The sequence below is a fragment of the Somniosus microcephalus genome, chromosome 11 (genome assembly GCF_052327205.1).
Source record: "Somniosus microcephalus isolate GS21.2 chromosome 11, FLI_Smic_1.0, whole genome shotgun sequence".
Classification (NCBI taxonomy): domain Eukaryota; kingdom Metazoa; phylum Chordata; class Chondrichthyes; order Squaliformes; family Somniosidae; genus Somniosus; species Somniosus microcephalus.
In genome coordinates this window covers 66,558,572-66,573,658 of record NC_140997.1, presented here as the reverse complement: position 1 = coordinate 66,573,658, position 15,087 = coordinate 66,558,572, and the positions used below count along the sequence as shown (strand labels likewise).

The following is a 15,087-nucleotide window of genomic DNA, read 5'->3' as shown; positions in this document are numbered from 1 at the left end:
ACACTCTACTGACAAAGAAGGTCTTACTCAGACTTTCCTGACCATCAGTGTCTCAGAAAGCAGCGCTTCCTATGGGAGCTATTGGGAGCTATGTCAACTGTGGGCCTGCAGCCTACTTCCAGCAGAACAGCATTGTCAGTAACAGTCCAGGTCACCACCACCTTGAATTTCTTTGCCCTTGAATTTCTTTGCCATTGAATACTTCCAGGTAGCATCAAATAACCTTGGCCACCATATTAGTCAGGGAGCTGTTCACCACTGCATCAAGATCACTGATGCTCTATTCACAAGAACTCCACAATTCATATACTTCTCAATGGAAGCAGACAAACAAACAGAGGGACCTATCCAGATCTATAGACTGACAGGGCTCCCACAGGTGCAAGGAGCAATTCATAGAATGCATGTGCTACTCCAAGTCCCGTATGACAACGAGTTCAATTTTATGAAGTGGAAAAACTTTAATTCTATTAATTTGCAGCTAGTGTATGATGCCAATCACATGTGAATGCCAGATAACCAGGAAGCTATCGTGACCTGTTCTTCATGCACCAATCCACCATACTATCCATGACTCAAAGACATACATCAGGACAGTTGATTGACGATCTGGGCTATCTTCTGCAGTCATGCCTCTAGTAGGCCTCCACAGATGGAGGGACAGCAAATAAAAGGAGGCCTGTTGCTTCTGGAATTTGTGGGCAATGATGATGAGGGGTGGAAGTGCCCGTATTCCCACAGCGTGAAGAGGTTCCAATGGAAGGAAAGGATGTGGGGCAGGAGAGCCAGCAACCATGGGTAAAGAGGACACAACTAATAACCCAATGCTTTCACTAAATAAATAAAGGTTGAGAAATAAAATAAAATCACTTCATACCTGCATGTTCTACCCCCCCCCCCCCCCCGCCAAACCCTTACAAAGTTCCTCACTGCCAAAGTCTTCTGCCAAGTTCCTTCGTAAGATAGAAGTCTACATTTCCCCTGCCATCAGCCAAACCCCCATAAGCTGAAAACATACACAGGAACAAACTCAGAACTCTATGTGCATAAGCCGTGTTTACTTTTCAGAATAACATTCATTTAAAAAAAATTCCAATCCCCCTTTCTACGGACACTGCTTAATAACGTGTCCGTCTTTGTGCCAGCTAATTCACTTGCTTGAACTCCTATTTACTACTTCTAGGAGTTGATCCTTGAGTGAGATGAGGTTGGGCAATGGGTAGTTGGGATGCTCCTTGTGGGCCTTAGAGGTCTAAGGTGACTCCTCTCAGTGAAGCTGCTGTCTCAGAGGTACCAGCTTCCAGCGGCATTTCTTTTGCCAGGTTCATGTCTGAAGCGCCCTCATGTGTAGGCATTGGAGTGGACCTTAAGGAAGCAGGCTCGATATCATTCTTCAGGTGACAGCAATATCTGTGCCCTCTGACTGCAGTTCACTGGTGCTGGGCACAGGCTCTTAAGTGCTATTGGTCAGTGTCACGACGGACCAAATAGTCCCAGCCAGGTCATGGAAGCCCTGTACATCCAGGCTGACTCCCGAAGCATATATTGAAGCAATGGTATCTACCACCCTGAAAGCTACCAATATTCTTGGAAGCCGTTCCTGGCATCTTGATGCCGCAGAAATCTCCTGAGCTCTAACTGTCTTCAGGGTGTATTGCAGGTCATGGCTAACTTCCTGCAATGCGTTACACATGTGTGTAATGAATGCTTCCCACTTGTCCATCATCTCAATCATATGTGGAAATAATCTCCACTGCTTGCACTTGCGATACATGCTTCCCTAATCGTAGCGCTTTTGAATGCTGGGCTTCTGAGATCTGGATCTGTCGGCTCCTCCGCTGAGGGCTGTCATTTCTCCATCACCGTGGAGGAACAGCGCTCTCTTCCTCTTTCACTCTCGGGTCCTCATGCTCACCAGTGCTCAGTGCTTCACCCAATGATGGCCTTTCTGACTCACTCACCACTTCCTCCTGTGTGGATATCCCTGGGCTGGTACTTGTGCAGGTAAGATGCCACGATGGAGTCGGTGATGAAGTGGCAGGAGTTATGGATCTGAACATGCCTAGGTGGCCATCTGAGTGGCTAGCCTCTTCCTGCAAAGCACCCCGTATCTATCAGTGATGCGAGTAGTCCTTCCACTGCCCTGTCTGCTGCTACCTTTTTTAGCCAGCTCATTGTTGAGTGTGAAATGTTTGTTGCTAGAATTCTTTCTTGAGTTTAAAACTGGTGAATTCCCATTTAAGTCTCAACAGTAGCTGTTTAAATCTACTGCTGTGCCCGATAATCCATTGTTGTGGCAAATATGTTCCAGGTGCAGTGCAAGGAATGCAGCACTAATATGATAATGAGCCAAACTATCAGCAATATATAGGGAAGCGCACTTCTTGTATTATTTGTGCAATCAGAGCACATTTTCTCACTGGATCTGTCACCACTGTGACTGGGCTGTAAAATTTATCCTTATCCAATACATTCATTGTACCAAGTAAGTTAACATTGGTTTCCGTCACTGTTGAACTGATTTTTTTGCTCTCAACTCACCCAAAATAGGCAAAAGAGTTTTTTTTTTAAATTTGTTTGTGGGATGTGGGAATCGCTGGCAAGGCCAACATTTATTGCCCATCCCTAGTTGCCCATTGAGAAGGTGGTGGTGAGCCGTCCTGAACTGCTGCAGTCTGTGTGGTAAAGGTACTCCCACAGTGCTGTTAGGTAGGGAGTTCCAGGATTTTGACCCAGCGACGATGAAGAATCGGCGATTTACTTCTAAGTCAGGATGGTGTGTGACTTGGAGGGAAACTTGGAGGTGGTGGTGTTCCCATGCACCTGCTGCCCTTGTCCTTCTAGGTGGAAGAGGTCGCGGGTTTGGGAGGTGCTGCTGAAGAAGCCTTGGTGAGTTGCTGCAGTGCATCTTGTAGATGGTACACACTGCAGCCATGGTGCGCCAGTGGTGGAGGGTGTGAATGTTTAAGGTGGTGGATGGGGTGCCAATCAAGCGGGCTGCTTTGTCCTGGATGGTGTCGAGCTTCTTGAGTGTTGTTGGAGCTGCACTCATCCAGGCAAGTGGAGAGTATTCCATCACACTCCTGACTTGTGCCTTGTAGATGGTGGAAAGGCTTTGGGGCGTCAGGAGGTAAGACACTCACTGCAGAATACCCAGCCTCTGACCTGCTTTTGTTACCACTGTATTCATGTGGCTGGTCCAGTTAAGTTTCTGGTCAATGGTGACCCCCAGGATGTTGATGGTCGGGGATTCCGCAATGGTAATGCCGTTGAATGTCAAGGGGCAGTGGTTAGACACTCGCTTGTTGGAGACAGTCATTGCCTGGCACTTCGTGGCGCGAATGTTACCTGCCACTTATCAGCCCAAGCCTGAATGTCGTCCAGGTCTTGTTGCATGTGGGCATGGACTGCTTCATTATCTGAGGAGTTGTGAATGGCACTGAACACTGTGCAGTCATCAGCAAACATCCCTATTTCTGACCTTATGTTGGAGGGAAGGTCATTGATGAAGCAGCTGAAAATGGTTGGGCCTAGGACACTGCCCTGAGGAACTCCTGCAACGATGTCCTGGGGCTGCAATGATTGACCTTCAAGATAAAATGTAATGGACCGTGAACATGTTGTAACACTTACATTGTGTATAGTACTGTGTATTATCATCACAGCAATGTGTCTTTTTCTTATAATTTATCATCCTTAACCTCAGAATTCATGGCAGCTCCAGCTTAAGGTCCTCCTAGATACGGTTCACATTACCACTGTTGTTTGGTATAACAGACCTTTATAATTCCTTATTTCCACCTCACCTTTAAGTAGCTATTATTTTCGAAGTCATGATTAAGTAACTTCATGGGGTTGAGTTCCTGCTCATTTCGGCTAATAATATCCGCGCAATCCGGACGGAATTGACTGAACCTTCAGAAAAGATAGGGAAATTTTAAACATCAGTGAGTTACACTCAAAACTACTTGCGTTTGTGTTTTCCATGATCTTTTATCCTGGTATAAGATTCAGCTCGCCTGGATCAGGTCCCACCCACAAAACTGGCCACATCCCCAGGTCAAAATTGCGAGATTGTGACGATTACATTGGTTTGGGAAGGCGCTTTGAATTGCACTCATTTTCTTAGGCGCAGAGGCACTAGTAGGCACATTTTAAAAGTTTTTTCATATCAAAAAATATTTAATTTACTAAGAAACTGATTAGCGTACACCAATGAAAGTAGTACTGTAAATGGTTCAGTATAGTTTCTTAAGTAATTTTCTGTGATTTTAATACAGGTTACTCACAGGTGGAGGACTGGACACCCTTATTAAAAATGCTTAATTTTGCTGATAAACCTATTTTCAACTGTATTAATAAAACTGCACCAGGTTAACAATCTTAAATACATCAAAGAATACTTTTTAATGGAAATTTTTAACAAATGACTATGTTATAATACGTTGCCCAATGATGCTGGTTCATGAAAGATTTTATGTTTGTCATTATGCAAATGAATTTTAGCGGAAACTTGAACTCTGACCTAACCAGCGCCATTTCAAGCGCATTTTGGGCTGAATTTCCCGATTGCACCCAAACGGAAACTTGACCCCAATATATTTTTCTACCCAGAGATTACTGGGGTTCAGACAATGCACTGTGACTTCCAGAATAACCTGAAGGTGGAATGCTGTTTTCTATGGTTCCATGCTGTATGCTAACATTACTTATAACTTAACCTGTCTGTCTTATTCTTTACTAGCTGGGAAGAGAATGTGTTTGTTTATGACTTAGTTAACAGTCGAGTTCCTGGAATACCTACTGATATCTGGATAGGACTCCATGATAGAAGAGTGGTAAGTCCATATTACAAGTATCTAGTGGTAATTAGTTAGTAAAGTTATTTTAATGATTTACCAGAGTACTGCTTTCTTGGGCAAAAAGTGACAATGGATATAAAGTCACAGTAACAGGGTTTGTTTTCCCGTATGATTTAGCCTTCCTCATTAAATATCATTGCACAATCAGTCAGTCACTTTTGGCAGTGATCGGTACTACAGTTTACTTGATTTGAGTTACTTTGCCCATTTAGAGAAAATATCAAATATGTTATAAAAGAAAAATATAGATAAGTAGGAATGCTTTGTGTGAAGAAAGTACAACAGACAAGAATGAGAACAAAAACCAACCTGAATAAAACACAAATGTGGATCTAATAACAGTGGCTTCAGAAGAAAACAAGAAAGGAGGAACCAGGAGTGGGCCTTTCAACCCCGTGAACCTATTCAGCCATTCAATTAGATTGTGGCTGATCTGTACCTCAACCCCATTGACCCACCTTTATCCCTTGATACCTAATAAAAAATCTGTCAATCTCAGTCTTGAAAATTTCAATTGACCGAGCATCCACAGCCTTTTGTGAGAGAAAGTTCCAGATTACCACTACCCTTTCTGTGAAAAAAGTGATTCCTGATTTCACTCCTGAATGGTCGAGCTCTAAATTTAAGATTGTTTTGGATTCCCCCACCAGAGTAAATAGCTTCTCTCTACCCACTTTATCAAATTCTTTTATCATTTTAAACAGCTCAATTAGATTGCCCTCAACATTCTAAGCTCAAGGGAATACAAACCAAGTTTGTCCTTGTAAATTTAGTCTTTTTCCCCTGGTATAATCCTGGTGAATCTGCGCTGTAACTCCTCCAAGCTACCGGTTAGCGCCGCCGCTAACCTCCCGCTGAATTTCGCGGGAGGCGTGGGTGGCGCCGCACCCAGGCGCTAGTTGCTTTGCGCCCTGTTAACACCCTTTTAGGGTGTTAACGGGAGACACAAAGCAACCCAATTTTTCCCCCAAAGTTTTTTACGGGGCTAAAAATAAACTTAGCTTTTTTAAAAGTATTTTATTAAAAGTATAAATGAGTGGGGAAATTTTTTTTTTTTTTAAACTCTTGTGCTGGTAAAAGCTGGCCTTACGCCTGCTTTTACCAGGCGTAAGATTTTTAAAGGTTTTCAGCGGGTGGAAGTTGTGCAGAAAGTGGAACTCTCTGTCCGCAGAGGCCCTTTGTCCCGGGCAGGTGGATGATCTGTCAAGAGGATTCTTGACAGATCGGAAGTGCTGTTTTTCAGCGGATGCGCTTCACATGCGTGAAACCGGCACTTGTGAGGCCCCTACGGGTGTGTACACAGCTCGTACGCACCGGTGGGGGTCGGAATATCCTGCCAATATTTACTATTTTAAATTCTATATTGGTTTAGTGTTTCTTAACTTTCTTATTTCTCAGTGACTCTTAGACAGCCTTCTCCCACTGCCTGTGGTTTCATCCCCTATGAAATAATCTAAATTAAAAATGGTTGGTGGGTCACAATGTTCCATTTCAAAATGCATCAAAAATTCTTATAATCCTATGCAAAATTCCATGTAGGTGACACTGTGATAGGGGTTTTCAACGTTTAGCTTTGCTAATGTTAGTACAGGTAGACTACCCTTTATCCGGACTTCCGAAAACCGAAACCCTCTAAAAACCGAAGGTTTTTTCGGTCAGCGTAAGTCGTGCGCACGACATGACCAGAGTGGCGCACGACTTACAGGCCTAGCCGGATAAGGGATAGTGTAGCATTTTTCCGCACTTCTGAGAACCGAAATCGCTCAGCGTAAGTGTACCAGCCTTTATCCGCACATCCGAAACCAGAAAACCTCTGAAAGCCGAAAGTGGAGCAAAGCATGACTTCTGAAAACCGAAATGCGCACGACCACGACCCCCGCCGACCCCCACCCCCGACCCCCCGGCCGATTATTTATCCCACCCTTTCGGATAAGGGATAGTGTATCCTTTATCCGCACTCCCGAAAACCGAATTACCTCTGAAAACCGAAGTGTTTTCGCGCACCTTCCGAAATCCGAAATTTTCCTAAAACCGAAACACGGCTGGTCCCGAGGTTTTCGGATAAAGGATAGTCTACCTGTATCACCATAATGCCTTGTACCATAACACTATGGGGTAGATTTTCAACTTGCCACCTGGGTGTAAAACTGGGATTGTGGATCGGCCGATCATTATAGAAACCGCCTGATTTCCCTTTCTATTGAGATAAATGAGAACGAAATATGGACGGTTTCTATAATAGGGAACTGATCCACAATACCAGTTTTATGCCCGAGCGACAAGTTGCAAATCTACCCTCTTATCTCAGGAACAAACCCTGAGAAACTGGGATCTGTTTGGAAATGATGAAATCTTGACAGTACCAGTAGGCCTGGGGGGCTGGGGAGGGGTTGAAAAATGTGGGCCTCTTCAAACTTAAAATATTGGATCCTCTTCACTGTTTGGAAAAAAAAATAAGGCCTATTAAGAGTACTAAAATCAGGACCTGCATATTTTTTTAAATAATGGAATTGTTGAAAAATTGGATACTCTAAGTATGTTCCCGCCCACTGAGGTAGTTTTTCCCACCCCTGTGAAAGTACTTTTCTAACCCCTCTCCCGCTGACATACTTTTCCTACTTCATGCTCCAACTGAGGTAGTTTCCCCTCTTGCCCCCCCCCCGCCACATTGTCTACCCCCTCCCCTTCTCTGCTCCCACCCTTTCTGCCCTCACCTGTCCCACCTGGACCCCCTTTCCTCTTCTCCCCACTTTCCCTCTTTCTCCTTGTTCATCCTCCCCCCCCACAGCTCTCTTAACCCCTTCTTCACTCCTGCCCCCTTTTCCCCCTTCCTCTGCCTTAGTTCAGTTATCCCCACCCTCTAACACTGCTTGATTTGAGACAGCACCTTGTCCTGATTACTTTTTTGCAACACCGCACGGGATTGATTAATAAAACCAACATGTCAACGAGGTATTTGCTAATCATTGGCAGCATTTTCAAATGTTGGGATGAAGAGTGGCTGTGTAATTGATGTGTAAAGTTGCAATCCAAAATTAACATGGCGAACCAGTTAACTGAACATTTTATATTGAGGACTGGATTTAATCAGGGAGATAACATCAATGCAGTATGATTTATACAGGACTCTCTCTATATATTGGACAAAACATGTACACTATTTAAGCTCTAACACCTATGTTCCAGTGAACTGCCCACTGCAAAAAATCACACAATACACAACAAACATTTCTTGAGCAACTACACAGTTACCAAGGAGATCTAAGCTACTCAACTAAAATGGTTCCTGCAATCAAATCTTCAAAAACAACTGCAGAATCAATGTTTTGTTGCTTAGTTACAAGTTGGGCTCTCTCCCAAGTCATATTATTTGTGTTTTCAGCAAATTTCAGTTTCCATATAAGCCTGCATTCCCTATGAGCCAGAAGTTACAATTGTAGAGCATGGATGATCGGGAGTAGCATGCTTTAGGGTGAGCGAAGTAACTTTAACAGTAAAACTGCTACTGGATAGAACATAGGATCTCACAACGTCACAAATTAATTTAGAAGACAATTTACATAATATTAGCCATGTGGGACACTTATGGCAACAGACTTCTAATCAGATTTATTTACAAATAGAATTACTTGTAGGAGCAAGGCAGTGTGTTGAACAGCACAATATCATATTTGAGGACTGGAGACAATTCATAACCAAATAAATCAGTCCGACAAGTGCCTTTGCAATTCATCCTGCCAATGGCATGCTTTATAGAAAGGAGCACAGGGTCTCATTAGTTACCAAAAAGAGAGTACAATCTTTGGAGGGATTACGGAAGAGCTAGTTTACAAAATGTTATATATCCTCATACACCACGGCGAGATGTCCGAACTGCTCAACACAGGAAAAGTTATTTTCTTATGTACTGTCAATTCCTTTGAAGAATAGACACTTATTTTGAAATTTAGTCTGTCAACAAAGCTGATTGCCTGAACAAAACTATTGACACTTACAATCTGCGACCACAAAGTTGTGAAAATTACCACATGTGGGTGTTGATGAGAAATGTAAATTATCTGGGTTCGATTCAGCCCTCAATAGATGTTAGACACAATCAATTCACACCCGTTTCAAAGCACCTCGAACTCTGATCAAAGGCCAGTCGCCTGCAGCCAAGCTGTCATTTTGAAAATCTGATGTTTAAAGCTAGAGGTAAAACCTGAAATAACCTTTTTCTGTCATTATCACGTTTTCTATAATATCCAGATGTGGACTACATCCCACATCACTTTAATTATGATGGAACCTGTTAGATATGATATTCATCTGATGGGTGAACTGAATATCAGAATGCTCCAGTGACTTTTATTGAAGTTTTATTTGATGGATGTTCAGCCACAGGTAAATAGAAGCACTAAGTCACCTACTTGAATATTTTATGTTGAAATCTATTTCCTCCAGGACCTTTGGTAATATTTTTGTCTGCTTCACTGTTATTATGCCTTTGTATTCAAGAGCACTTTATGTGTGCGTATGTGTGGACTGGGTTATAACTGCATAACCGCGAAAGACTAAAGGGCACCCTTTGATTGATTTAAATTCAATTTAACTTCCCTCAAGCTAGTACAGCATTTACACAATCAAATTGCAACATGGAAATCAGGTAAAAGCAAGCCTAAACATATCACTCATTCCTAAATGCAATTTCCCCTATGAACTGAACAACCAGCATTCACCTTCCATAGATTCTGTTTAAATATAAAACTGTAACTTGCTGAATATATCCTGGAGTTGTTTAGCCATAATCAGAGAAGTAATAAAACCCTATTAAAGAAGAGCAATGTCACTGATATCTATGTTCTGGTTTTGGACTCCCATTAAATATTGATCTCTTACTCAGCAGTACTTTCATAACTCCCTATGAACTGAAGCATGAAGCAGGAATGCTCCTCCTGGCCCAGCAAAGGAAAACCTTGGGCCTCCTCTGCCCTGGCCTTTCCTGCCACAATCGGCCCAGACTCCCACTGCTGCTTGACTTATCTTGCCGGGAAATGTTTCCTATGGTCCCCGGCACTGTCTGGCTCCTGCTCCAATTCACACTTCCGCCTGCAGGCCATTGACGGTACGCTCCACCTGTAAAGTCTGTGGGTTGTATAGCGAAGTAATACACAGACTACAAGAGTAACTTTAACAGGACTTTACTATTCGAAGGTCAGGGCGAATCTGCCCAATAAATCCTGACACAGCACTTATATACCGGTGTGGTCACCACCGGTATTACAGTATACAGAAGCCAAAATAAAGTAGTGCAACCCCTAAAATAGTTCTCTTAAAGGTAGACGGTTACATACACTACAATCCTCCCTTTTTAGCTTACAACATACTTATTCCCCATTAAACATACATGTATTCAACTTCATGTAAAACAGTTTACAGATATAGTCTCTGCGGAAAACAGTTCACAGATTCAGTCTCGGTGGAGGCGTCTCCTGCGCTTCTTGACTCAGTCCGGACAACGCCTCCGTGGTGTAGCAGTTCCCGGTGGTGTAGTCGGTTCACGTTGCGGAAGTGACTCGTCCAATAGTCCTTCCCTAACTTAACAGCTTGAACTCTGTAACTTCTGAACCAGCATTGCTGACTTTAAAAAAAAAACAATTGGATTGCCTTGGGAAGTTCCCCTACTTCCCAACTGATTTGGTTCCGTTCTGAGGGACCACGTGTGTGATCTGGTAGAGGTGATAATGGTTCAGATGGTTATCATCTTCTGTTTCGTCTTTTCCTTTTCTGCTTCTTGGAGACTCTCTGGGCTCCCTTGTCAGCTGCCAGCTGTAACGCCACCATCTCCCTATGTTCCTTAGACTTTAAGTGATTCATCCTGATTTCTGTACTTTGGGAGTTTTCGGCACAAGCTGGGCAGACCAGGTCCTCGTAATATTCAGTGTCACTCAACAGGTCATGGTAATATTCGGTGTCGTCCTGAGCTAGGCCAGCGAGAGGGTCTTCTATTTCCTCCTTACCCAGCTGGACGTTAGCCGATTTTTGTTCCAAATCCCTACAACTGTCCTGAAAAGACTTCATCATACATTTAGCTTCATCCCGCTTTTTCTGGGCTTCCTGCAAGTCTTTTACTAATGACCTCATTTGTGATTTCAATACTTCAACTTCATTCGGAGATTGATTGATCGGACTATTCAATCCCTCTACTGAAATAGCTGTTTCAGCATTCTGTTGTTCTACCTTGACGTGCGTCAGCGTACTTTTGGCATCCAAGGGCTGTTCTGCTGCAGACTTCTCAGTCTGTGTTGCCACCTCAGCTTTTTCAATAACTTTTGAGGGCTCCGAACCCCTTCCCTTTGAAAATTGAGGCTCGTGTTTAAGTTTTTCCCATTTTAGAGTCTTATCCTTCAGCATATGAAGGAGTTGGCTGACTGTTAACTCTTCTGCCATCCCCCCTTTTCCATTCACTGCAGGGCTGTTTATAACCTTGCCCTGGAGGAGTTGGCTGACTGTTAACTCTTCTGCCATCATCCATTTTCCATTAGCTGCAGGGCTGTTTAGAACCTTGCCCTGGGGCTCCTTTGCTGTTTATACTTCGCCATCATCCGCAGCCCCCACCATTCGAATTTCCACAATTGAATCGTCCGGTGATGCTGCACCCAACTTCAGCAGGAGCTCGGAAGTCATGTCGACCAATTCCGCCTTTTCTGTCTGCAACCTGCTAACAAGCGCCTTCAGTTGCGGCACATCTTGTTCCACCAGATTAGAGCACGCACCTTCAGCAGCCGAATCAGCTTTGATTCGTTTGGCCTCCTCGTGCAGACGGTTTGTGTGCTCCTGCTCCCTTTTCTCCCTCAGCTGCTTCTGTTGTCTTCCCAGATTCTCCCATTCGGTATCATAGAACTTTTTCATTGCTTTCATCTCTTGCTCGAGACGGCAACTCAATTGTTCTAATTGCTGTCGTAATCTGAAATAAGTTTGTGTTCGAGCTCGATGTTCCTCAGTAATATATATGTCTGTAACTTGAACAGACTCAGAATTCTCTGTCCAACTATGTTGTTGTTGTTCAGAGGAATTCTGTTCTGAAACTTTGTTCTCCTCTGGAGCATAAGCCTTTATGTACGCATTCGTTCTACCAACCTTAGTCAGCAAGTCCATTTTAGACTTGTCTTTCATACTTGGGCTGGTCTTATCGTCATCCGTTTCAGAGTCTGAGCTGATTGTCTGCCCCGAGTCCTCACTCGTTATTGCTTTTAGATAGTGCCATTCCATGTCTATTTTCTTGATCCACTCCCGTCCTAGAAGTGGTGGTCCTCCCTCAGGTAGTACATATAAGTCCATTCCTGGGTGTTCTTTGCCCCTGTCTCTCACCTTGACTCTTATCTTTCCCATGGGGTATACTTTATGCCCCGTGTATGTCTGCAATACGAACTTGGTATCTCTCAAGGGTATATGTGAGAATAGCCGGCTGTAATCCCTTCGATTTATGACTGATAGGGCTGATCCAGTGTCCAATTCCATTTTCACTTGGACTCCGGCTATTTTTAGCATGACCCAGATAGTTTGTAGGTCAGCTTCCTTACTCACATTGTGAATTCTCAGACTACCCAGTTCCTGGCCGTTTGGGTCTGAATCCGAATTCTGTTCGTCTGAACTCTTCTCAGCCACCTTGTGTACTTTGTTGTACTTTTCCTGTGATGGCTTTTTTTGGTTGTTGGTCTTCTTCCCTGACCGGCATACTTTAGCGATGTGACCCAGTTTGCCACATTTTCGACATTCCTGGTTTTTAAACCAGCATTGGTTCTGGTCATGTGTTGTCTTCCCACAACGATAACATTTCGTTGTACCCGAAGTAATTTGATCCACACTGAGTACCGCTGCCTTTAGCTGCATTTCCGCAGTTCCTTTCGCTGCGGCTTCGCGTGATGCTGCAATAAGGACAGCCCTATCAAGTGTAAGGTCGTTCTCTTCGAGCAGTCGCTTTTGCGTTCCTTCCTTCGACAACCCGCACACGAACTTGTCTCGCAATGCCTCTGTCAGATTTCCTCCAAACTGGCAGTATTTCGCTAATCTACGCAGTTCGACCAAGTATTCCGCGTTGCTTTCCTCTTTCCGTTGCGTTCTCGCATAAAATTTGAATCGTTCCGCCAACATCAACGGTGTGGGGTTCAAATGATCCTTCAGGACAGCAACAATATTAGCGAAAGTCTGATCCGCCGGTTTAGCTGGTGATAGAAGATGCTTCAATAGGCCGTATGTCTTCGCCCCCATCGTGTTTAGCAAGGTTATAGCTTTATCATCATCTTCTATTTTATTGGCCTCACAATATATCTCGATACGTTCTACGTATGTGGCCCAATCTTCCACCTCGGCATCGAAGTTGTTGATGTTACCATGCTTAGGCATCTTCACTATCTCTCACTATCTTTCAGCGAACAACAGAATTTCTCTTTAACTTTTTAACTTTTTCTCTTTTTTTTTTCAAAAATGGCGGTTTCCCGCGCTTGTCTTCTTCCCCGCCTCCGAAAATGGCGGTTTCCCGCGCTTGTCTTCTTCTGGTGGGAGGGTAAGCTTTGCCCTCGGGCGCCGACCGCTGGTTTACGGGGTTTGCGGTCTGTGCGCCGGCTTCAGTTTATTCTGAAGCGCGCGCTAGAAAAGCCGATCGCGTTCCTTGTTCCCCCCCCCCCTTTCTTCTTTTCGGCAGGGGCAACCGGCGCTGGGGACAACCAGTTGGCGTCGGACAGATCCAGCTCCTGGTCCTTCACGGCAGCTGCTGTAAGCCGCTGGCCGGAACCTCGCTCGGTCTCTCTCTCGGGCTCTGTCTCTCCCGCTCGCGCGGCTCTCGCTCACTCTCGGGCTCTGTCTCTCCCGCTTGCGTGGCTCTCGCTCGCTCTCGGGCTCTGTCTCACCCACTTGCGCGGCTCTCGCTCGCTCTCTCTCGGGCTCCCAATCGCGCCTCCCAGCCCTCTCACAGTCCATGTTTCCCTCCCCGGCTGCGGCTGAGTTCTCCGCGATTTATTCATTTTTATCTTCCCGCGCCTTACGATCCCGGTCGCAGCGCCTCGTGGCCTCGATCACTGTCCGGCCTTTTTCACCCCAATCGCGCCTCCCAGCTTCTCGCAGTCCGGTGCTTCCCTCCCCGGCTGCGGCTGAGTTCTCCGTGGCTTATTTATTTTTATATCTTCCCGCGCCTTACGATCCCGGTCGCAGCGCCTCGTGGTCGCGGTAGTTGTCCGGCCTTTTTCGCCGTCGCGGTCTAGCCGTCTCACAATGCTCCCCAGCCCGCTTGTACCGCGGCTTCCGTGCTCCACGCTGCCCCGTCTCAGCGCCTCTGGGCCCGACTTCTGTCCGGCTCCTTTCCCCCTCGACCGTGGTCGAGTTCACTGCCCTTATCCTCCGTTTATTTTTTTTTTCTATTTTCCCTTTACTCACAGTCACCGTGGCCGACTTGCTTCTCGTGCTGATCGGCTCACTCCCCACCGTGGCAGAAGGGACAATCAGTGCCTGTTGCTGATGGAAGGCTTCGTGTTTGAAGTCTTCCTTCCTTCTTGCTCTGCAGACTCGAGTTTTCTCTCAGCAAAACGACGAGGGCGGTTGCCTCTTCTCGACGCTCGTTAACTGTTTCAGAAGTATTGTTGCCGCAGGGTACGATCGAACTCGTCGCCACTGTAAAGTCTGTGGGTTGTATAGCGAAGTAATACACAGACTACAAGAGTAACTTTAACAGGACTTTACTATTCGAAGGTCAGGGCGAATCTGCCCAATAAATCCTGACACAGCACTTATATACCGGTGTGGTCACCACCGGTATTACAGTATACAGAAGCCAAAATAAAGTAGTGCAACCCCTAAAATAGTTCTCTTAAAGGTAGACGGTTACATACACTACACCACCGATTTCAGGCAAAAAGACAGAGCTGAACAATTTAAGTGAGGCCCAGGAGTTAAAATGGCTTGGGCCTCATGCCGAAAAGTCTGTGGGGGTTTTCCTCCTGTCATGAATGCGCCCCGAGTTAAAATTGGAGCTAAGATCTGATAATGTTGTCCAGGGTCAAGTAGAATACGCTTGTTACATAATTTTCTTGTTAGCAATGAAATGGGCCCTTTCATATCTTTCTGGTCATAGGATAATGGAAGAAATACCAGTCCATTAGATTGTGTAGGTTAGGCTATAATCTATATTGAGGAGGAATTTCTTCACCCAGAGAGTGGTGAACCTGTGGAATTCTCTGCCACAGAGGGCGGT

The 15,087-nt window shown here is 44.9% G+C and overlaps 1 protein-coding gene across 1 annotated transcript in view; it reads left to right on the top strand.

Moving 5' to 3' along the window:
* Positions 1-15,087, top strand: part of clec19a (C-type lectin domain containing 19A) — a 110,491-nt gene that overhangs the window by 27,563 nt on the left and 67,841 nt on the right. Inside the window, exon 3 of the mRNA XM_086000820.1 lies at positions 4,745-4,838. Within this exon, the coding sequence (XP_085856946.1) occupies positions 4,745-4,838 (94 nt within the window). The remainder of the gene's footprint in view (positions 1-4,744; positions 4,839-15,087) is intronic.